Raw genomic sequence first — 25,399 nt, forward strand, 5'->3', positions numbered from 1 at the left:
GCTGTAAGGTCCTGCTTCTCACCCTGAGGGTAGGCCCCCAGTAAGACTTTTCTGGCAGCCAAATCAGCATGCCCAAGAGATAGAAACAGACCAGCCTCTCAGCTGCAATAGTCTTTCCTGGCACTAATGCCCGAAAGAGAATGGTTTCCTTCATAAAGAAAACACTGGGGTATATGCTGAAGAACATTTTCAACATGTTTGAGTAAACACGATAACAAGTTTCATGTAAATGTGTCTTCCTTTGTGGCTCCACGGAAGTAGATGGTCTCTAAAGCAAAGTTAATTTCATAAAAGCAATTTAAAGGTGCTCATTTCTGGTACGAGAGAATATATATAATTCTTATTACTTCTTTTTACTTTTTCAATCTACTCATGTTTTCTCTAAAATAAGTAAATGAATGTTCCAAAGTAAACTCTATTTATTGAAAAGGACGGGGGAGGAAATGTCTAGTGGCAAAGAAAATGACCCCTTGGGATAGTGCCCAAAGACTAGGATACTGATCTGTTTAGATAACACAAGGAATGCAAACCAGCATCTGCAAGCGAAGTCTGGCCCTCAGGCCTGTTTATATGACCCAGTCTGGCCCTCGGGTGGATTTATATGACCTGTGCGGTGTTTTGTATTTAGTTTTGGCTTTGTGGTCCACATTTAAAACTTGAGAGCTTTATACCTATATCCAAAGTGCCACTTCTTTTTAACAATAGGAAGGTGTAGCATCCTGGGGCTGGCATTCCACACAGCTAAGGTGGCATTCTACAGGGGCCAGGTAGCAACTGCCCTGATTAAATAGGACACGGGGCTGTCCTGTTGAGCAGTAACCGCCTGCCGTGCCTCACATTCACCCTCATCATCTTTTCACCCCTAATGAGGACACTCTGTAGATTATTGAGCAATGGTTCTGATACTGCTGGTGACTAGGCCTCCCTTGGGTTACACCAAATCCTTGGCATCAGGAATCAGTCTCAGGTGAAATTCTTGTGTATCTGATTTCCTAGCCTTCCAATATAGAATGCCTTGGAACTATTTTTTATTTAAAAAAAATAATAACCCGAATCATAGGCTTTCTTCAAATAAAATATGTCACTTAACTTCAGAAGTGCAGTTAATTTACTATGCCATGTGTTCCCTAGAGAGGAGAAACAGCACTGCACATGGCAGCTCGATCGGGCCAAGCTGAAGTTGTGCGGTATCTGGTACAAGACGGAGCTCAGGTAGAAGCTAAAGCTAAGGTATGTGGAATACATGAAAAGTTTTGCTATTGAGGGAGGAGGGACTCTTGATTTTAATAAAATCTTTAAACATGTACATGTTCTTTTTCAAGAATATTTTCTTAAAATAGTGAACAAACTCCAGTGACTGAAGTTTCTACTCAAGTAAAATTTTGAGAAAACCCTTACCTTCATATTTGTTCATTGAGTCATTCCGTAAAATTAAAAAGAACAAGAACTTCATGCCAGAAATTGTTCTTGGCACATTGTTAATCCCTAAAAGATTAGGAATCAGCATGTAGGTTTGGTCCAGAGGTCTTCCCACTCTCAGGAGAATGACTTAAGCACAACGCTTCTAGAAAGTAGAATGGTTAAGAGAGGATATATTCTGTCTACACTGGATGACAAGAAACCTCCCATTTTATGAGGGTTGTTAGTTACATACAAAGCATTAAATATAGGGACTGGTTTTCACCCACAAGCTGAAATTGAGGATGGGAATTATAATGATGATGTATTAATGAGCAATGTGTATAACGATGGCTCAGAGACTGACTGCCTCAGCCAGATTGCTTGGGTTTGAATCTTGGTCCTCCATTTACTAGCTGTGTAACATTGGGCAAGTTAATTAACATCTCTGTGCCACGTTTCCTTACACAGTTTCTTCATCTAGAAAATGGGGATGATGATATTTGTAATTCGTAGGGTTGTTATGAGGAGTCATGAATTAATACAGATGGAGTACCTAGAACAGAGCCTGGGACATTGTAAGTGCTTAGTAAATGTATGGTGGTGGTGGTAGGGGTACATGAGGTTTTTCTTTGTCATCTATCTTTTTTATGATTCCAGTATTTCTCTTCCCTCTTGTGGCATCTCCACCAACTCTCCTCTTTTGCTTCCTACTGGTTACATGTATCTTCTTGCTTTGACCTTGACCCCCATCCTACCTACCCCTCCTGTGCTCTACTCTCCTCTCTGAACCTCCCATTCTTAATGGATTTACCTAAACTATCACATTCCTATAGGGGATTTCTTTCTGGAGAGCCACCACTAGCCCATAGGGCATCTTTGGGCAAATTAGGAAGATGCCCCTCCTACTTGGGGATAAGGGCCTAAGAGTACAGGACTTGGTGAGTGCCTCATGATTTGGGGTGAATTTTGATAAGGTGTTCCTACACTTTCTTGGAAGATGCAGCCCATGCCAGAGCAGGGTAGCTTTCACCACCCATTAGTCCCCTTGCCTGGAAGCCTTTGTACAGGGCACATCCGCTCAACACTACACTGGCCCCTCTTTTGTGACTCTGAGAAGGTAGAGCCAATAAAGTAATTCATACTATATGAGTGCCTAGTAACTGGTGGAAGTATAACCCTCCCAGGTATTTGTGTTTTACCAGGATCTATTCCCTTGACTACCAAAACAGGAATCTTTAGAGGTTAAAAATTAAATTATGCCAGGTAGTGATATGGACAGTTTACAGATGGAACTGCCTTTCACAGTTCTCATACTGATAGGTAATACCAAGGGTATTTAAAGAGCTTAGCTCCACCATCTCCACCTTTCTTAACCTTAAAGAAAAAGATAAATGAAATAATTTTTAGCATTGAATTGAAGAGTTGATTGTAGCCTCTGATCCCAAGCAGCTAAAATTCTCTGAATTTTTACAATGGCACCATTGTGTTGTCAGCTCATCACCTTTGCATTTCTGCCTTTCCATTTAGGATGACCAAACCCCACTCCACATTTCAGCCAGACTGGGGAAGGCAGATATAGTACAACAGTTGCTGCAGCAAGGAGCATCCCCAAATGCAGCCACAACTTCTGGGTACACCCCACTTCATCTTGCAGCCCGAGAGGGGCATGAGGACGTAGCCGCATTCCTTTTGGATCATGGCGCATCTCTATCTATAACAACAAAGGTATGAAAGCGAGTCTCAGAATCCTGGTGCGTCCCCCAAAATGCATCCTTATTACAACTCCCAACACAGTAATAGGTGCAGAAGCATTGGAATCCCGGGGTGATCATTGTCATGGCTAGCACAGCCTTGGGGCAGGGGAGGATAGTTGTTTGTATTTTGTGGGTTTTTTGTTTCTCCTTTTTGGCCTTGAGTTTCTCCGTACATTATCTTCTAGTGAAGCCTTATTGATATCTAGAATCAGAGATTTCTTGCAAGTTATTTAATAGACTGAAATGGTGGTTTAAAAACATAGCTACCAATTTCTTATACTGATCCCAAGTATATGGACCCCATTATACTCAGCTGGGCAGGTACTTTTATAATAGTTGCAATCAGGTGAATTTTTCCGTGTTCTTTTTGTTTGTTTGTTGTTGTTATCTTGTCCAATTTATGTTTTGATTTTTTTATCTTGACTCTGATGCCTTGGAGTACCACCCTACCACTCAGTTCCTCTGCATGTGTAGAATGAAACTTTGGAGTGCATTTTTCTTATAATACTATGAAAACCTAGCAAGTATGGCAAGAAGATGAATTGGCCTACATCATGTCTTAGAAATCTAAGAAATCCAGAAATTGGTAATATGCTGCCTTATTAGGATGTTGATAAGAAGCATTAATGTGTCCTCAATGCAGAAGATAATTATAAGTACCTGGAGAACAATCTAGATAAATGATGACTACCTCAGACTTCATCTTCTGTGATTTTTTTAAGGCTTTTCAGTATAATTGAGAAGCAAATTCCTGGCTCTTTTTAAACACGTGAAACAGAATAGTAGATAATGGCGTTTGTGGTGCCCAGTACCTTTACCTTGCCAGTTGCCCATGACTTCTGCCTTGTTATGGTGTCATGAGGTTGTGTATTGATGACTCTCCAGTCCGTGACTCATGCTTGGGGCCCTCCCTGACAGCTCATCCTGACTAATCGGTTTATACTAAGGTGCTTCTAGGAGGTGAAAGGAAGGGAGAGCTGCTACTCAATTCTCAGCATCTAATTCTGCCATTTTTATTGAGCTTTATTCAGTTCTCCTGTGGTGGCAAAGGTGAGAGACACTCTGGCTCCTGCTCCTGCACGTGCATAAGGATATGTGTATTCATGGAAAAACTGAGAAAAAGGAAGAGAAAGGGCCCGATCTTGATGATGAGAGATTCCAGGAGGTCCTGATTTGACCTTGATTTTCTCAAACATTCCCTTCTAGATGCTCTCCAAATTGGGCCTGGGACCCTGTAGCCTAGTCTTCCCACAATATGAAACCCAAGAATGGCCCTGGAATAAGCCCCAGATCCAGCCATCCAATCTCATCTTGGTCAAATGCCTGAGAAGTCCCAGAATTAATGGCACGTTGTGGCTCAGGCAGCAGAAAAAGAAAGATTAGAGATTCTGGCATGTTCTGCTCATCGCTGGTGATAAGCGGATGCAACTCTTTATCTACCAGTCTTGGTTCTTAAATAACAGGCTTAACTGTCCTTCATCATCAGAATGACTCTTCAGTTCCAGAAAAGTGATATCCTTATGTCATTTCTATTTTCCATTGTATTATGTTTCTTTTTTCAGAAAGGATTTACTCCCCTTCATGTGGCAGCAAAATATGGGAAACTTGAAGTAGCCAACCTCCTGCTACAGAAAAGTGCATCTCCTGATGCTGCTGGGAAGGTATGAGGTCATCGGCCACCCTGTAACAAGCCACTTCCATGACAACCAAACAAGCAGTTGCTAATATTCACCAACCACCACTCAGATGATAACTCAGTTTTATTTAAGTCTCACTAGGATGAAGGAGACTTGGGAAATAGGAGGTGAATGTTGGGGTCCCAGTATTGCAGAAACTGTAATGTAAATTATGCTCCATGTTGCGTCCAATCTAATCCACTTTCCTAAATCTAGACCTCTGATGTTAAGGCTCCCGTGACACCGGTTGTTGTTTCTGCACATGTTTTCAGAGCGGACTAACTCCACTGCATGTAGCTGCACATTATGATAACCAGAAAGTGGCCCTTCTGCTTTTGGACCAAGGAGCCTCACCTCATGCGGCTGCAAAGGTACCTATAATTCAACAGCATGAGGAGACTGATGGGCTGTGTCTGTCGGTCTCTATAGATACATCTACATGGTTTTTCTTTGCCTGCAATGCCCTCCTAGCTTAGGTGCCACTTAAAATCACAGAAATTAAAGCTCCTTGGGAAATTGGTCCCTTCAGCTTTTTAGCCAACTAGGGTGGTAGATGCTCAATAAATATTTATTTGTCAGTTGATTTTTCTTGAAAATCCAGGACGTCTTGGAGCCTGGAGATGGGAAGAAGTTGGAGAGCTCTTTAGCCAGATTAAAAACATGAACGTAGCCTGAGGAAGTAAGAAATTTTGGATTTGTCCAAGTCGTCAAATATGTGTTACATTTTCCTGGCCGTAAAATATTGCCTTCGCATTGCTTATTGGTGTTTAATACCCTAGGTTGGGAAGTTTTGTGTATGTATTTTTGTTATTGCTAAGGACAGTCTTTATTCTTTCTGTTAGAGCATGTTTGACCAGTAGACAACCTAGATTTCTCATGAAAGAGATGCGTGGAGTAGGCAGCGTCTTTATCACTCTGGGATTCTGAATCAATAGACAAGTCAGAAAGAAGAGTTTATTTAAAGACGGGGTTTTTTTTTTGTTGTTGTTTGTTTATTTGTTTTTAAAGTTCTTAAAATTAAGTACACTGGCATGAAGTTTCTGCCTGGGAACTTAGTGTTTGAGCTTTGTAGTTTGTTTATTTGTTTTGTTTTTAATTTTATTGTGCTTTTGGTGAAAGTTTACAGCTCAAGTTAATTTCTCATTCAAAAATTTATACACATTATTTTGTGACATCAGTTGCAATCTCTACTAAAAACAGGTTTTGACAAATTATTAGTGATCAGGAGGCTACGGTCAGAGAATACAGGAATGATAGATACCATGATTTAAAGGTTAGCAAATTCTTGTACTAAGTACTGGTGGATGAAGGATCTTTTAGCATCACTAATGCTTTCTCCATCTTTGTTTCACTATTCCGTTTTAGGGCAGCTTCAGTCCTCTTCTTTAAACATAGTACTAAGACCAAATGTCTTGTACACACAGGTCAGTGAACTTGGGCCCTTCGAAGTTACTTTAGATACTTGAAGAAATAATATTTTCAGGTACTTTCTTCATTTAGAGAATAGGATGTCCTTGACAGGTATTTCTCCTCAGAGCCTCCTTTCCTGCATTTCTCAATCATTTCCTGCCCCGTACTCTCCAGAATATACCCAGTTAAATCTACAATTCAAAATCAAACCCCCAAACCTGCTTTTCATCTAACTGCCATTTTCTGACCTTGACAAACATACTTTCTATCGTAAAACCACGTATTAACTTTTGATAAAAGCTCTATTTAAAAAAATGAGAAAATTTTATAATGAAATATAATAGCTGCCCATTTTATTTTGGTGTATTTTAATATCCCTTTGAGCTAGGATCGCCTTTCTTATATTAGAAATAACACCAGCTTCTTTGTAGGTAACCAATAAATAATTAATAAGTGAACTATTCATTCCCTACGTGGGAGTAATAATTTTGTCATGGCTGGTGCCAAGCAGTTTAGAGTTGACAGGAGTTATAAAGTAATAAGTGCAACTGAATGAGTCCAATCCACCTTTCCACCCACAAATAACTCTTAAACAGGTCAATAGTTGGTGCATTTGCCCTTAATTTCTGGCTTTATCGTCATCAAACTTGACTTGGTATTCAGGGTTCCATGCCTGAAAAAAATGCCTTTGACAAAGAGTTGAAAAGCAGACATGTAAGTAAGTAATTCATTAGTTGCAACATCTCTTTAGTCTTAGATGTATCTTTTATAGTCAATTAAAAAAGGCTTTTCTAATCGACATCAATTCTTATTCCCATAGCACAAGTGCCTGCGTAAAAGCCTCTGTAATGCCATCTCTGCTGTGTGTAGAACCACCCCCATCTTCTGTGGCAGTGGTCCTGTTCAGGGGCTTTGTCTAGAATTTGAAACTGAGCCATAAAAAACAAAAACCAAGCTCATTGCTGTCGAGTCGATTCCAACTCATGGCAACCTTATAGGACAGAGTAGAACTGTCCCATAGAGTTCCCAAGGAGTACCTGGTGGATTTGAACTGCCAACCTTTAGGTTAGCAGCCGTAGCACTTAACCACTACGCCACCCGGGTTTCCTGAAACTGAGCAAAGCCAGTTATATCAGGTATAGATTGGGTTCAGCTGCTAGAAAAGAGACCCAGGTACAGTGGTGTCAACAGATAAGGCTCTATTTTTCTCATCTCATAAGCAGCCAGGAGGTAGGCAGTAGGTGATGTTGGCTTAGGGTGTTGAGGCAAGTTCCCTGTGATGTTCTTGGCCTTTCCTTCCAGACACTGTTGGGGCTCAGGTCCCCTTTCTAGGCAGCAAGTGGGAAAGTCAGCATAATAGGGCTTTCCCAGAAGCTCCACCAAGCCACTTCTGTTTACATCTCATTGGCTACTTCTATATGCAAGGGAGGTGGGGAAAGGTAATTTTTCAGCATGCTACCAGAGGTTCTTCTACTAAGAAGCAGGGAGAACAGATATAGGGTAGGCAAATAGCCTCCTCTACTCCAGGGAAGCTCAGGCATTTCTGAATTCTGGCAGTGGTGAGAAATCGGGGACAAAGTCTCATTAAGGTGTGATTAGCATATGGATGTGACAGCAGTGATATCAGTGATAGCTCCTCCTCGAATCACAGCTTTTGTTCTTTTTTCTTAGAGTATGCGATGCTTTCTTCTGTCCCTTTCTTAACTGTTTTAGAATTGCCAAATATTTTCTTACTTATACTTGCCCTTCTACAGACATGTTATTTTAGGTTGGGAGGAAGCTGAAAAAGTAGATGGGGTATTATAACTCATATTAGCAGAGCTGTTGCCAGCTGGACACTGTGCTTGAAGGAGCAGTGGCTTGAGTTTGGGCATAACCTGGGTACTAATTGTAGAAGGAAACCAAACCAAACCAAACCAAACCCTTTGCCATCGAGTCAATTCAGACTCATGATGACCTCATGTGTTACAGTGTAGAATGAGCACCATAGGGTTTTCTTGGATGTCATTTTTACAGAAGCAGATTGCCAGGCCTTTCTTCCACAGTGCCACCTAAAAAAAAAAATTTAGGGTGGGTTGAAATCACCAATCTTTTAATTAGTAGTCGAGCACAAAATATTTGCACCATCCAGGGACCTGTGGAAGGGATAGTGAGCCTTAACTTATTGTCAGGTTTCTCCTCCATAAAAATGTGCAATGTGTCTGTTGATATATATCAGAAGAGAAGGTTGTGAAAGTATTTGGAAAAAATACAAATTATGGTGTAAATATGGAGCCCTGGTGGCGCACTAGTTAGGCACTTGGCTGCTAACTGAAAGGTTGGTGATTTGAACCTACCTTTTTAGCAGCTCTGCGGGAGAAAGACCTGGAGATGTACTTCCATAAAGATTACAGCCAAGACCATCCTATGGGGCAGTTCTGCTCTGTCACATGGGGTCCCTATGGGTCAGAACTGACTAAATGACACCCAACAACAGCAACAATGATGTAAATACTACGTATTATTTTTTTATTATTTAAAATTACATTTGCTTTCATTTTCATCTGGAAATGCACACAGACATGGCAAGCACTTAGTCCTCTGTGTTAGTTATATTGTTATGTTATGCTAGGTTATGTTACATTAAGATTATCCTGCAGTTGAATTTTATACAATTTTTTCTTCCAATAAATGCATCTGTCTCCTTTCATTTGGCAAATAAGAATCATTTTACTTTCTAGAAATTAGAAAGACCACAGAAAATTTAGAAAATTCCATTATAGGCCTTAAGATAAGCTAGTTATTTATGATTCGAATATATATCTTAAGTATTTCTGAGATTAACTTTTCATTCTAAAAGAATACCATGAGTTGTTTTTCCCTTTATACTTTATTCTGTATCTTTGATAAGGAGCTCTGGATAAACCACTAATCAGTAGCTTGCCTGGAATTGGCATGAGTTATAGAAGATGTCAAAGGTTCTCTTGATGAGTGTTTTTTTAGGGCCTAGGACTTTTGAGAGGAGTTTAGAAGTAATCAAGAGGATTGTTGTATCTGAAGGAGCCTTGGTGCCACAGTGGTTAAGCATTTGGCTGCTAATTGGAAGGTTGTTAGCAGTTCAAATCCACCAGCTGGTCCACAGGAGAGAGATGTGGCAATCGGCTCTGTAAGGATTACAGTATTGGAAACCCTATGGGGACAGTTCTGCTCTGTCTTATACTGTCGCTATAAGTCAGAATCGACTCGACGGCAATGGGCTTTTTGGATTTTGTTGTGTCTAAGAGAATACTGACCTGCCTTAACCTTTGTTTGAGAAGTGACCAACTGGAAAGTTATATCAGTAGTAAAAGCAAAAAGAGATAAGATGCATAGTAGGAAGCTAATCTCTGACTGTATGTTGCCTTTACTGCTCAGGTTAGCTAATGTTAGACATAGGATTAATTTGATTTCCTATTTTGGTGTTGCTTTGAGAATTTTCTCTCTTACATGGGGCAGGGAGGGTAAAAGAGTTCACCGCCTCCTGTCACTCATGGTGGAGTTGGGCTTCATCCAAAGCTCCACATTCAGCCCAAAGGCGTTGGTCTCTGAAGGGTGTGTCTGAGCAAAGGGCCAAATGCTTCCCGGGGCAGCTGGGGTTTCCAGATGGCAATAGGTTGAGACTAAAAATAGGGATATAAAATCTTCTACCCAGGCTCATCCAGTTACAGAGGCTGGTTTCAGAAGAGTCTGGAAGTGACATTTCCACTTTGCATGGGTTGACAGTCAATAGCCTAAATCTCCCTCAATCAATTAGAGAGTGTTTTTCAAGTGAGAAATACTGTCAGACTAGGAGATGCCAGTGACTTGAAATACAAGGGTTAATTGTGGTGGGCTGGCTAATCTGTGGGTGCAGCAGCCCCCAGAGCCCTCTGGGTTGTTTCCAAACTATCCTCATTGCTTTAACAACTTCAACTTGATCCAAACTTATTGTCTAGATTTTGATCATATCCCTGAATATAAATCCTCAAAATCCTCTTTCTCTAAATCCTCTCGTCTGTTTAAAGAAAAAAAAAATTGTAATTTGCCCTTGGCATACTTTATATAGTCAGATTCATGTCGGTGTCAAAATATAATCTTGCATTTCCCTTAAATGACTGTGAACCAGGACAAGGTCCCCAAAGCCTTTTCTCAGGGCAGGGAACTCTGAAGGCTCCTGAGGCATAGCTAATTAATTATTTGTCAAAGGTGTTTTGGTTGAGGTTGCTCTACCTCTGAGTATCAGGGGTCAGCCAAGAGAAGGATGCCAGAATGTCCTGAAGCTCTAGTAAGAATTCCTTTCTTCATTTAATAAATATTTGCCAGTTAAAAGGTACTAGAGATACAAAGATAAATATGTACCCTCGGTAAGTTTATATTTTAGTAATAGAAGACAGATATATAAGCAGACTCTTATTAGAGTTAGCTGGATGGACATGGGAGGGGAGCGAAGGGGAAGTAAAAGACATCAAGTAGGACTTGACCCTGCTGACTCTTCACATGACAGATAGATGCTGGCCTAGTGGGCAAGTTGGGGAGAAGCATTCTTGGTAAAACAGCCAAAACAGAGAAACCTCAGGCAAGATGTTGTTTAGGAGACTTGCAGGAAGATTAGTCCAGCGTTGTTGTTGTTATTAGCTGCCGTCGAGTAGGCTCAGACTCAGGGCAACCTTATGTATAGTAGAACAAAACATTGCCTGATTCTGGTGCCGTCTGCATGATCATTGGGGTGTTTGAGACCATTGTTGCAGCTATGTATTGTGTCAGTCCATCTCATTGAAGGTTTCCCTCATTTTTACTGATCCTCTGCTTAACCAAACATGATGTCCTTTTCTAGTGAATGGTCTTTCCTGAGGATATGTTCAAAGTAAGCGAGGCAAAGTTTTGCCACCCTCACTTCTAAGGAGCATTCTGATTACATTTCTTCTAAGACTGATGAAGCGCAGAGCATAGAGACTGCATTTTGGTGAAACAGGAAATCAGATGGGCAGATCGTGGCAGATTATAGCATCTTGACTGCTGGGAAAATTAGAATTTTTAACTTTTTGGCAATAGATGGGCATTAAAAAATAGGAAAACCCCTTTACTGTCAAATTGATTCCAACTCATGGTGACCGCATGTGCTACAGAGTAGAACTGCCCATAGGATTTTCTTGGCTGTAATCTTTATGGAAGCAGATTGCCAGGCCTTACTTCCACAGTGCTGCTGCGTGGGTTCAAACCACCAACGTTTATGTTAGTAGACAAGCGCAAGCTATTTGCAGCACCCAGGAACCACAGATAACCAATCAAAAAGTTTTAAAGACAGAATGATGACTATGCCCCAATGGTACCATATAGTGTGTTGTTTCCCAGCAGGGGTTCTTCCCATCCCCACTTTAAGTAAAACAAATAATTGTTGAGCACCTACTAAGATATTTCCTTGTAAAAGGGAAATTTCCTTTTGGAAAACTGGTGATACAATCAACAATAGGTACTCTGACTCTCTCACATTAAATTATCTGAATTAAATTATGTTTCCCCTTGTTAGGAATGAGGGTACTACATTAAGGGTTTGATTTGTCAGTGTTTGCTTACTAAATCACGATTTCTTTAAGCAAAGAAAATCACTAGAAAGAGAGCATACTGTTTGAAAATGCACCGTATACATTTTTATCTTGTTCCTGGGCATGTGACCAAGTGATTCGTGTTGACAGAATGGTTATACGCCACTGCACATCGCTGCCAAAAAGAACCAGATGGACATAGCGACAACCCTGCTGGAGTATGGTGCTGATGCAAACGCGGTTACCCGGCAAGGAATTGCTTCTGTCCATCTTGCAGCTCAGGAAGGACACGTGGACATGGTGTCGCTACTCCTCAGCAGAAATGCTAACGTGAACCTGAGCAATAAGGTAGCCTTTTCTGTTCTCTACAAAACGTACGTCACAACAAAATCTTACCCCACAGGAAGGTCACCAAAGATTCATGAAATATTTAGGTGAAATGGAAAGTGTAAAATATAATATTGGACACAGATGTTTACCAAAGTATTATTTATCATAGCAAAAACTTGAAAATAATATGTTTAACAACAAGAGAGTGGTAAATAAATATTTGCAAAGTCATACAGTTGAGTAACACAAAGTCCACGAAGTAAAATGAGGTCCAGAAAGTTTTCGGAATAACATGAAGAAGCTCTTTTTAAGAATGTTAATTAAAAGAGCAACGTTATTATTTTACCAGAACATAGCAAATAACAAGTTGCAAATTATAGTCTGCTGATTCATTCCACAATCATGTTTTGGGTATCTACTCCTTGCCCATCTCAGGTTTAAATCCCAGGTTCCAAAGAGAAATTGGACACAGTGCTGCCTTCAGAGAGTTCTTTTTAAGAAAATTTAGAGTAGCTGTTTTATCGAACAGATTCGAAAGGTTGTCAGCTTACAGATCTAGTCTTTGTATATAAATTGGCAATAAAGACTTTGATAACTCTTCAAACACCCTTGCCCTCATCAGTGATATCTGCTTGTATTAAAAAAAGGATCAGAGTGTTGTCAAGCAAAGTGAAAGTTCAGCCCACAATTGGTCAGAAACACTAATGAAGTTACTGCCTCTCACTGCATGTGTGAGAGAAATTAAGTTTATGGAACTGCTTGTTAATACCTGAGTCTGAGATCTACCCAAAACACAGAACAGATATTTCCAGATCTTCAAATAGCATGAAACTCTGTAAATGTGCCCCGGAATTCTTGAAAATCAACCTGACTGCCAGTTGCTGTCAAGTGAGTTCCAGCTCATGGCCACCTCATGTGTGTCAGAGTAGAACTGTGCTCCAGGGAGTTTTCAATAGCTGATTTTTCAGAAATAGTTAACCAAACCTTTCTTCTAAGGCACCTCTGGGTAGACTTGAACCCCCAGCCTTTCAGTTAGCAGCCAAGTGTGTTAACTGTTGCACCACCCAGAGGCCCCTGATAATTCACACAGCCAGGCATTTACCTTCTCCTCTTCCTGTTAGATCATGGCACAGTATGGCTGGCATATCTCAGCCATAGCATAGATAGTAGAGTTTCAAGATAGCAATAGTCTGTGGTGACAAGTAACAAGTAATTAAATATTTCTAAAATATATGTCCTGAGTTTAGGAATCACAGAAACCTGGCTCTAACTGGATGTATGATTTGGGGAAGTTAGGTGACCTCTCTGAGCCTCAGTTTCATCCTCTAGCAAATGAAGAGAAAAAATATTTACTTCACAGAGATGTCATGAAGATTAACTGAGATCATGTTTAGCACCTTCTTCTAAGTAGTACAAAAACATATAGTTGTCTTAATTTTGGACTTTTCACAATTTTGAGAAAAAATTACTTTGCACTAATCTAAATTCCCAAGGTTGTAACTTAACAGAGTCTTTAGATCAAAAGACATACTTTGGAAGCCACGGAAACTTTTTCAGTGTTAGTGTCTTGAAAATCCTTTTTGATCATTACAGCAGAAGCACATTCTTCTTTTTTCTGGTATGCTTGATTTTTCGCTGTCTTTCGTTGTAAACATTAAAAAGAATGCATGTCTCACCATTTGAATGTGACTCACCAGGCAATTTCAAATATTCATTATAATCTGGATTTGTTTGAGTTTTTGAATTTTCAAAACTTATTGACCAGCCTTTTAATAGTTTGCTACGAAATTCAACTTGTCTTAATTGAAATAGAAGACCTTACTTTCTCAAACTGAAGCCTGTTCTGGCATCAACTAGAGTGTATTGTCACTTCTGAATCCAGAATATTGTGTTTTTTTAAATTCTGCCTCAAAGAGCCCACATTGACTTGGGAAAGACAGACAAGAAAACAGAGTTTAGATGCAGAATTATGATGCTCCTAATAGAGTTGTGCACACAGATGTAACAATAAGACCCTTTGTCTGGACAGGAAGAGAGGAAAGCTAGAAGTGGCTCCATGCTGAAGGTAGAGGATGGATAAACCATGGGGACAGTGTGAACATAGACCAGGGTGGGGGGTGAACGATGAGAAATTAGCACATGTACACAAAACTCATTCCCCAAACCTTGCTGAGAACCACTCAGTAAAGTATCTCCAGAGTTTTGAAAATTCTCAAACTTAGAATAGGTGATAACAGCTCTTTTACAAAATGTTGTGGCTGAAAAGTCTCTTTCCTCTGAAGTGGAATGTGGAACATTGTTCTATGATTATGTCAATGTTTGGGCGGTGCCAATTTTGGCCATGGTTTATTTTTCTCAAATTTCAGGTGAATGCATCAGTCCCCCATTTCAGACTTCCTCTTTTTTCAGTTTGAGTGAGTTTCCTCCCAAATTCCGTATACATTATTGAATGTCACCAGCAAATAACTCTTCCTGAATCCTCTAATTTGTTTGGTGGAATAGCAGCCCCTAAATAAATGACGTTCAGCAAGGAGAAGGCTCTGTACCCTTCCTGCCGCTGCTTTTGATCCACTCCTTTCCTCTGCCAAATAGGACAGGCTGATGTTCTCATTGCTCAGGTTATAGAGAGGAAGAGAGAAGGCTTTAGAACTCAAGAAATTAATGTCTGTGCTTGTAATGGATGAAAGAAAGAAATCTGCAAGCATTACAGCAACTCAGCTGCTCTTAAATATTATTTATGGAAAAAAAAATGCTTCACAATTGGAGGATTTTTAAACCAGAGTGTCAGTCTCAGTAATTTTTTTTTTCCCCCTTGGCCATTGGAACAATCATATGGTCAACATATTCTATGGTAGGGTCATTTTCAAATATTCTGTCTCTTTAAGGCTATATGCCATCTAATGGCCTGGAAATTCTCAGAATATTCACACTACATTTCACAGATGATCTTTCCGACCCAGAAGCAACATGTAGAAAATATTTGTCAGGCTTTGGGTATTAATGTTTGAAGGAGAAAATATCAGCATCGTATGTCAGTATTCACTGGGGCCTGCCTTGGAAAATAATTTTTATTTTACTTGTTTTTGCTGGGTTATTACCATTAGTAATGTTTTTAAAATCTTGCAAAAATTTGTAAAAAAAAAAAAAAGTATTTTTTTGGAGATGAACACCAAAGAACGCAAGGGAAAATGGCATCACGTTTTGTTCTCAGCTGGGATTTGCTTTAAAATTCTTTTGCAATGAAAAGGCAAAGAAGGGACGGACCAAGCAAATGTGGGAAATCCTTAATAATTGCCAAAGCTGGGATGACTATACAGGGTTCATTGAACCAAACCCTCCAGTTTTGAGTATGTTTGAAATTTTTCATTAAGCCAATAGATAACAATGTTACCTCAGTGCTAATATGGTACAGTATATAAACATATTCTATAGATTTTTTTCATGTGAAAATTTGGGCTTATTATCCTAGAATTTGGAAACTCTGGTGGCATAGTGGTTAAGCGTTGGGCCGCTAACCAAAAGGTCAGGTCAGCAGTTCGAATCCACCAGGCGCTCCTTGGAAACCCTATGGGGCAGTGAATTCACAACTTGCTCCTTCTACATGGCTGTGTGTACTGCATTTTCTCTTGTAAGATGACTGTGGACTTGAATCTTTTGCAGAGTGGCCTGACCCCACTCCATTTGGCTGCTCAAGAAGACAGGGTGAATGTGGCCGAAGTCCTCGTAAACCAAGGGGCACATGTAGATGCTCAGACAAAGGTATCTCTCCCCTCATACAAAAAGAATGCACCTGTACAATGTGTCAGTTGGTGGCTGCTGTGTGGAAGCAACTACAGTTTTATGGGGGTGGGGGTGGGGCCTTCCATCTTTTATTCATAATATTTCAAATGTTTATTTGTGCAAAGGACATCAAAGCTCTGGTTGTAATGTCCCTGGTGCTGTTGTCTTTAATGAGGGGACATTTTCCTAACTGCATATCAATATTGTTCTATAATAACACTATTGATTCCTTATTAAAGTGGATTCATGTTTCAAGGGCAGAAGGTGAAAGCTTGTACCTTTATTGGTTTTGTAACTGGCTAAAAAATACATGTAAAAAAAATTTAGCAGTAATTCTGTGACCTCAGCTTTGTTCAGACATGATTTATGAAAAAGGATAAATTAAGGTTTATTTGATTATTACTTGCTTTCTAAATCCATAATAGTGTCATGTGTATTCATTTTCCTTTTCTCCCTCTCTCTCTTTTCCCTTTCCCTTTTTCATGGCCAAAATAACTCTCTTTGCAAAAAGCAAGTAAGAATTCAAAATTACAGATTAATCTCCTGTAATTTCAAACTCAAAAAAAAAAAAAAAAAAACTAGTGCCATCGATCAATTCTCAGATAAGAAAAATGTATGTTTTGTGTCATCACCATAATTAATTTCATTTCTCTTTAACATTTTCTTTGAGTGTTTAATTTTGTTCCTTCTTCATATTAAACTGTTTTGTCTATTTTAAAACAGAACCTTTTTTCTATGTGCCACATGGACACACAAAAAAGAGTGCTTATTAAATGTTATATTGTGAATAAAAATATTTTATGTATAATATAGGTAAGTTCTGAGGTATATGTGAACAGATATTGAAGATACAAATAATATCCTCAGGAATTAGTGAGGTAAAAAAAGTATCGCAGATGTCAAAATCAGACTGAATTTAGCTTATTTTCTTTATTTTGCTTAGATATTTTCAGCAGTAAAGAATTTCCTACTTTGGAAATTTGCAACTTCATGATAAATATAAACACCTCCCCAAAAAACGCATTGCCATGAGTCATTTCCGACTCATAGCGACCCTATAGGACAGAGTAGAACTGCCCCATAGGGTTGCCAAGGAGTGGCTAGTGGTTTGAACTGCTGACCTTTTGGGTAGTGACTGAACTTTTAACCACTATGCCACCAGGGCTCCATGATAAATATAGTCACCATATATTATTTTATGCATACACACATACACCATCCACAAAGACTTAAACACTTCTTTAGGTTATCTCTCCTTTTATATACATAAAACTCTAGAACGCAAGAACTAGGTCAAATTTCTCAATATTTTTCTGCTCCAACATATCCAAGGTATACACCAAAATTCAGTAAGGAACTATAGCAGTGACTAAATGGGTGGGGAAGAGGAGAAGGAAGGGTACTTTGAACCTTCTGCTCCTGATTTGTACTTATGACCCCTCAGTTTAAGAATCTCAGGTCTCTACCATGGTTTCTTCCTAACCCAGCCCAGCGTAGGACACAGACGGTAATCATTTTTTGTACTTGGTATAATACATATGAAGCATATACTGTTTCCTCTTCCTTTCAAATTTTGCAGAATATCTCACTTCAGAAAGCCTCTGCCTGTCTCTTACAAATTATTTTCACTTCCTTTTTGTTCTCAGCCAAGATCACAGCCACCTAAAGGAATGAGGCTGTAATTGTCCCATAATCAGGAGAGTAGAAGTCCCAAGAGATGAGCTGCTTGCTTGAACTTGGTGCTTAACTTTGTAAATAAAGAGGCTAAAAATCTCATGAACTTTCTAATTCTTACTAGTGAAGAAGCGATCCCCAAGGAGCCTCTAGGTGCGATGTAGGATACCATTCATTCTTTGGCTTAAATTAAAAAAAAAAAAATTTTTTTTAAATATTATGGGCTGTTTTCTCTTGTGAGGAAAGACCAGAAAATCCTGGTAACAGCTTTTGTAGTCTTCCCACTAGCTTGCTCTCCCTGTGTGCCCCCTAATTCCTTTGTATTTAAAGTTTACCAAATCTTGTCAAACTGAATTGTACTGCTGGCCACAGGGTTAAATAGTCCATGTTGTTTGACTAAGATGAAGCCACTGCTTCTGCATTTACAAAGGGTAACGTCCTGAGACACTTCGTTTAGACCACCCCTAAAACATGCTGCGGCATTGATTCTCAGGGGTACTGATTACAGATTTAATAGTTAAATTATATTTCTTTAAATATATTGAAATGAATATTTTATTTAAATGAATAGAAATATATTTTAAAAACATGAAATGTCTTGAGAGATTATTTGACATTCATTCATTTCACATACATTATAGAACTCCTATTACTTGCCAAATTCTTACCAGAGTGTTTGGACTACAAAAACAAGATATACATCTCGCCCTCACAGAATTCACAGTCTAGAGAGAAAGGCACGTGATGATAACAACAACAAAAATGAGCTAGGGACGAAATGACAGTTGACTTAGTTTGCTCTTATTGATACCAAATTACCCTTTCATAATTTTTGACTTTTCACATGTCGTAAGTTTTTCCCCCAGTTTCTTCCCACACTCATTTTAGAAGTGAAAAACAAAGCAAGAAATCATAGAAAGAAAATTTTCAACTCTTTTTCTTTTTCGGGGTACTTAGAATTTCAACTATATTCCTTCCATAAATGAAATGCTGAATTTATTTTCTAAAGGAAAATTTTCTATTTTTATAAAATACGCTTTTCTGATCTCATTTATGCTGGACAAACCTAGGAGAAAACTATTCATAAAAAATTTCTTACAGTCTTCCATGGATCTTTACCTGCATGTTATGAAGTTATATTTAGTGTAACATGTGACAAAAGAAAGACTTTACTTAAAAAGATAGCATCACCACATACAAATTGTAATACGTATATGTGTGTACACACACACACACACATATATATGTACGGAGCCCTAGTGGTGTAGTCGTTAAGAGTTTGGCTGCTAACCAAAAGGTCAGCAGTTCAAATCCACCAGCTGCTCCTTGGAAACCCGATGAGGCAGTTCTGCTCTATCCTATAGGGTCACTATGGGTTGGAACTGACTCGACAGCACCTAACAGCAACAACATATATATTTTTAACTACAATTAACAAACTCAGGTAGAAGTTGAAATTGTGCGTAGGTGTGATCAATGAAAGGAGCTCTGGTGGCATGGTGGTTAAAGCATTTGGCTGCTAACCGAAAGGTCAGCGATTCGAATCCACCAACCGCTCTGTAGTAGAAAGATACGGCAGTTTGCTTCTGTAAAGATTACAGCATTGGAAACCCTGTGGGGCACTTCTTCTGTGTCCTATAGGGTCACCATGAGTCGAAATCAACTCAGCGTCGATAGGTTTTGTTTCTGGTTTTTTTTTTTTTTTTTTTTTTGTAGGGAGGTGATCAATGAGGAAGACTTTGCAGAGTTCAAGGAAGGTCAAGGACTGACTCCTAGAGAGCCACAGATCTTAAGAGATTGGGGAGAATATGGAGTTTCCTATCCCTCTCTCATAAGCTATATTGCATGGGGGAGGAGGGGCACCTAATTGCTGCTTAATATATTACTGTGATCAGGTACCATGGATATAAAAAGATCAGCCAGAATTTTCTACCTGAGCCTATTTGCTCTTCCTACATAAACGTAACCTTTCAGTTAGGCAGGTGTGACACAGGCATCTCCCAGGATCTTTTCCAGCTGACTTCTTTCAGTCTTTCATTTACCAAATGCTTAAAATATTTATTGAGCACATATGATATGCCAGGCCCTGTTTTAGGCCCTGGACAAGGATAGCTAAAACTTACTATGTGCCAGCCATTGTTTAAGCATTTGTTGGCATATTTTAGTCCTTACAACAACATCATGAGGTTGGGACTGTTTATTAAGTTTCATTTGACAACATATGAACCAAAGCCCAAACAGTTAGATCTCTTTCCTGAAGTTAAACAGAGAGTAAGTGGCAGAACTGCTTCTAAACCCCAATAGTCTGCCTCCGCAGTCTGTGCTCCTCCTAGCCACTAAGCTTATTCCCTCTCGTTTTCTCTTCAATGGGAAGAGCAGCCTGATCAGTGAACCAGTATTATTGACATCTATCACTTTATAATCGACAGATAGAAAAGTGAAAGAAAGTTCCTAAAGACTCTGGGGTATATTTTACAGTCTTGAGCCTTACTCAGTGTTGCCGTAAGGAAGAAGGGACTAACTTCAGCTCCTAATGGTGTTGTAAGTGGAGCAGCAATGGAAAAAGAGGGAAGTCTGCCCAATTATCTGGGCTGTTTTTAGTTATTCAAGATAGAATAGTTGGTCTTTCCAAAATTTATTGCTGCTGTCTCTCCATCAGGAGCAAGGGAGAATGAAGAAAACTAAAGATACAAGGGAAACATTAGTCCAAAGGACTAATGGACCACATCTACTACGGCCTCCACCAGACTGAGTCCAGTACAATGAGATGGTGCCGGGCTACCACCACTGACTGCTCTGACAGGGATCGCAATAGAAGGTCCTGGACAGAGCAGGAGGAAAATGTAGAACAAAATTCTAACTCACAAAACAAGACCAGACTTACTGGCCTGACAGAGACCAAAGAAACCCCAAGATTGTGGCCCCCAGACACCCTTTTAGCTCAGTACTGAAGTCGTTCCTGAGTATCACCCTTCAGCCAAAGATTAGACAGGCCCATAAAACAAAATGAGACTAAAGGGGCATATCAGCCTAGGGGCAAGGACTAGAAGGCAGGAGGGGACTGGAGAGCTGGTAATAGGGAACCCAGGGTTGAGAAGGGAGAGCGTTGACATGTCGTGGGGTTGTTAACCAATGTCATAAAACAATGTGCATACTAACTGTTTAATGAGAAGCTAGTTCTGTAAACCATCTAAAGTACAATAAAAAAAAATAGACAAAATTTATTGCTGGTAGTTGGAAAGAATTTCTCAAAACACATGATGTTGTGCATATTTTTGCAAGATGCCACTTATTAGGAATGTTGTGACCTTCAATGAGTGGGAGATACCCAATTTGGTCTCTCTGAATTCAAGTTGGATCTTCTGGGCCCTTAACAAATAATTAAAAAAAAAAAATTTAGTGTTTGAGGAAGAGCAAAAAGACCAGCTCTTAAAGAGCAAAGTGAACAGGGCAGGGGATAGTCAGAAATGAGCTCAGAGATTTAAGGGTGGGAGGGTAGCTGCGGGGGAGGCCAGGTTATGTAGGTCCCAGTAGTCTATTATAATAACTCAGGGTTTTCTTAGAAGTGAGATGGGAGGTTGTAAGAATGAATAGAAACTGTACTTTAAAATAAAGTATTCCGTTTCTAAAGAAATCTAATATATTTAGCACAACAGCCATTGGAAACTATTGTATTATCACTTAGACGTGCATACTAAAAATCTGAAGAGTCAGTATTTAGATCTCAAAAATCCTTTTTTTTTTTTTTTAATTTGGGGACAATGGTCTTTACACTGAACTTGGGAATAACGTTACTTCAGTTGAGCTAATTGTACTGGGAACTGATTGGAGAAAACTTATTTTCATTAGCCCCCTACTAAGCAGCATTCTAATTACTAATGCAGTATGCTGAATTTCGTGGTGCCAAGAAAGAAGAACATTGCAAAATAGGCAAGTGAATTCTGGTCACCAAAAAATATATATATATATGTGTATGTATATGTGTATGTATATATATATATATAGGGATGAAATGGCTTTATGGGTTGTAAGTCAATCTCCTATTGACAGTTTTATCAGTGGTCATCAAGTTGATGCCAACTCCATGTGTGTGAGAGTAGAACTGTACTCCATAGGGTTTCCAATGGCTGATTTTTCTGAAGTAGGTTGCCAGACCTTTCTTCCAAAATGCTTCTGGTAGATTTGAACCTTGAACCTTTTGGTTTACAGCTGAGCATGTTAATGGTTTGCACCACCCAGGGACTGCCAGTCTCATATACATGTGATTATTATGAGCTTATCAGTGGGAGTCTGCTCACTGGAAGTACACTGGCAGTTTGGTTTGTGGAACAATTTGACCAGAGCCAGCTCTCTAGGGAAGTGCATCCCTGGTGAGATGTCTTCACCCTTCACAACCAATTGTAGTCTGGGACATCCTCTTTTCAAATTCAAATGTATCCGTTTGCTGGGGTGACCATAAAGACACGTTAGTGCTATCACACATGAGATACAGAGCTCGGAAAATGTGAACCCTCCCCCCACGCCATTTTGAGAAATACTGTAAAAAAAAAAAAAAAAAATCAATGTTCAGTCTTACAGTGATCCAGTGCTGCCACTGTCGTTATAAACAGAGATTAAACACTAGCCCTGAAACACGCGGTGGTGTCTGTTACAACATGGCCACCTAGAAAAGGATCCAGAATATCCTTACTTTTAAAAAAACTTGATAAAAAATATATATACGTGTGTGTATTTATTTTGATAGCGAACTTACAGCCCCTCAGAGGTCAGTGGATATTAAACAAGAAACAATCCATTGCTTCGTCTAAATTGGTGGTTATCAAACTGCGGGACTCTAGCTAGACAGGGAGAGAGACATTAAAAACCAAAAAACCAAACTCATTGCCATCAAATTGGTTCCGACTCATCGTAACCCTAGCTAGAGCATATGTATCTAGCTCAGGTTCGTACTTCTCAGACAACCCTAACTCACACCAGTCTCGTTGTCTTTGGCATTTTTATGCCTCTTCTTGTCTCTCTCTTACATTCTAATTATCATCTACTGCCTTGTATTAGTATTTAGCCACTTTGTATTTTTTATTTGGGTTTTAGGCTTTTAGAGGGTAAAATGTTCAATGAATTCTAGTCCGAATCTGTCCATAGAACACTCTTCTGACTGTCTGCAGAAAGCCACTCAATCAGTCCATCTAGTCTGTCAGTTGTCCATCTTTTCTTCTTGTCTTGAAAACTTGTTATGAGAATAAAATAAACTGATATATGAAGAGCACTTTAGGCATTTAAACAACTATTTACATGTGAAATAGTATTGTTATTTATACTAAAACTAGCTCTCAGAATTATCAAATGTGATTTTTTTTTTTTTTAAATGTAAGGGCCAAAAAAACTACTTTTGCTAGCTCAAACAAAAGGTTAACAATTTTGCTTCTATTCAGGGTAGCTGTTACTATAAGTATGCACTTAGGATGTTTCTTTTTAAAATATATATACATATATAATTACAGATGGGATACACACCACTGCATGTGGGCTGCCACTATGGAAACATCAAGATCGTTAATTTCCTGCTCCAGCATTCTGCAAAAGTTAATGCCAAAACAAAGGTAATCCCCTCTGCCCTTAGTTTTCAACAAAATCATTGATCTTGTACCAAAAGCAGCCAGAGTCATTTCTGCCATCTTCCTTCTGCAGAATGGGTACACGCCATTACATCAAGCCGCTCAACAGGGACACACACATATAATCAACGTGTTGCTTCAGAACAATGCCTCCCCCAATGAACTCACTGTGGTAAGAGCTAAGGGCCAGGTCAACAGACAAGGGAGGAGATGGTCCTGGGCTTTGTTTACATTTTTCATTGTACACCTCTGTTGCTTTTATACTTGCACTAATAGTCCTGGGCAAAGCCTATAGTAGAATGAGGAAAAAAGGACAATAACCCTATTGTCGTGAGAGATGTGATTAGTTTTTCACACTATAAAAACTGCTAATTGCATTGCCAGCTGATAGGAAGTACAGGCACAAGAAGAAATATGCGTGTGTTTCATTCATTGCTTACTTAGAACATTTTAAAAGTCCCTTGGATTCTGTGTATGAATAGAAGCAGGTTAAACAGGTTTTATGCAAAGCACGTCTGTAGTGAAATAGTTTCTGTGTATGACAATGAAATAGGTCTGATGAGATACTCCCTTAGGTTTTGTATAGGCGAAACACCTGGACGTATATAGGCGTTAAAACATGTAGAAGACTTGTTAATTATCTGTCCACATTTTCTCCTTCCCAGAATGGAAACACTGCCCTGGCCATTGCACGACGCCTTGGCTACATCTCAGTGGTCGACACCCTGAAGGTAGTGACTGAAGAGACCGTGATGACAACTGTAAGTAATGGAAGCAGAACCTTGTTACCCTGAAAGTCACTTCTCAGATTATAGTTTTTCCTGGGTTTCTCTGAAATGAACCCTTCCTTCTCCCCTTTCAGAGATTAAACTCCATGTTTTGAAATGCTGTCACCTCACGGTGGGAAGTCAGGATAGAAACACTGTCATTTATAATTATAAAAATTAAAAACACTAAAAATACCTTTTTAAAAGTTGCATCCGTAGCTATAGAGTCTTTAGCTTCATATAAAGCTAATGTATTTGTTTTCTTGTTAAAAAATTTTCGTGGAATGATGGAGAAGGTGGAAAGTTTTTTACATCCTTGGTAATGTAAAATGTTGACAACTCTTAAATTGGTTTACTAAGATATTTTAACTTGCAGATGTTACACAGACATCTCACTATTGTAAAAAAAAAAAATTACACTGTAAAAAAAATAAAACATTACAGATGGGATCAAAGTTGGTTTTGACCACCACTCTCACTTCTCTGGTGGCCACCTACTGGAAGTTTTCACAGAACAAACAGTACAGTGTTTTGTTAAAATTTAAGTAAATCTTTCCCGGGAGGCCCTTTTGCATCAGATACAGTTTTACAAGCTGCAGCTTCCAAGACAAGTCATTTCTTTTATCCATCTGGACCCTTTGAACTGTGTCATAGTCTGGTTAACTCTGGAATCAAGAGCAGATATTGCACCATATCGGAGACTCATAGGCCCCGGTTGACTATGTGCAATGTAAACTTAGGACTCTGGAACATTTGGAAATTATCAACTCCACCTCTTTCTCTCTTCCACCGCTATCCAGCATGAACGAAGTCATAGTTATTGTCTTCAGATCACTTTCTATACACAGAGCTTTATGGCCAAAACATGAGTTGAGTGACTGTACCTATCTGCAGGTTGAGTTATTTGACTTAAGTCCAGGCTTCAGAAACTAAAAAGTAAGCCTGCTAATGGCAAGAGAGAGATTTTGTAATTTGCAAAAGAAAAGAAAATGGTGGCTTTAACGGCCTAGAGTAATGGTTCTCAACTGGGGCTGATTTTGCCCTTCAGGGGACATGTGGCAATGTCTGGAGACATTTTGACCATCACAACTAGTGAGGTACTCTGAGCAGCTAAGTGAGTAGAGGCCAGGGATGCTGCTCAACATCCTAGAATACACTGAGTAGCCCCCCGCCACCCTGACCATGTTAAAGAATTATCATGCCCAAAAGATCTGCGGTTGAAAAGCCCTAGAGAAAGGCTACACAGATGAAGATGTGGAGAAAGAAAATTTACCAAATGATGCTGCAAAAGATGCTCTCAGACCTTTCCTCTGAGATCCAAAAAAAGCAAGTGCCACTAATCTTGTTAAAAGTCACTTTGTACAAATAGGTTGGTCCAATGGAGTTAAAAAAAAAAAAAAAAAAACTGTACTCATGCCCTTATTTATGACTCTACATGCTATAATATCAGTA

The 25,399-nt window shown here is 39.3% G+C and overlaps 1 protein-coding gene across 7 annotated transcripts in view; it reads left to right on the forward strand.

Moving 5' to 3' along the window:
- The window catches only part of ANK3 (ankyrin 3), a 706,927-nt gene that overhangs the window by 555,837 nt on the left and 125,691 nt on the right, over positions 1–25,399 (forward strand). For all 7 annotated transcript variants that reach the window (XM_049855202.1, XM_049855203.1, XM_049855204.1 and 4 more), the window contains 9 exons: positions 1,132–1,230; positions 2,929–3,126; positions 4,718–4,816; positions 5,104–5,202; positions 11,932–12,129; positions 15,772–15,870; positions 23,067–23,165; positions 23,254–23,352; positions 23,846–23,941. In XM_049855202.1, coding sequence (XP_049711159.1) covers positions 1,132–1,230; positions 2,929–3,126; positions 4,718–4,816; positions 5,104–5,202; positions 11,932–12,129; positions 15,772–15,870; positions 23,067–23,165; positions 23,254–23,352; positions 23,846–23,941 — 1,086 coding nt within the window. The remainder of the gene's footprint in view (positions 1–1,131; positions 1,231–2,928; positions 3,127–4,717; positions 4,817–5,103; positions 5,203–11,931; positions 12,130–15,771; positions 15,871–23,066; positions 23,166–23,253; positions 23,353–23,845; positions 23,942–25,399) is intronic.

This window comes from Elephas maximus, chromosome 16 (genome assembly GCF_024166365.1).
Source record: "Elephas maximus indicus isolate mEleMax1 chromosome 16, mEleMax1 primary haplotype, whole genome shotgun sequence".
Taxonomy (NCBI): Eukaryota; Metazoa; Chordata; class Mammalia; order Proboscidea; family Elephantidae; genus Elephas; species Elephas maximus.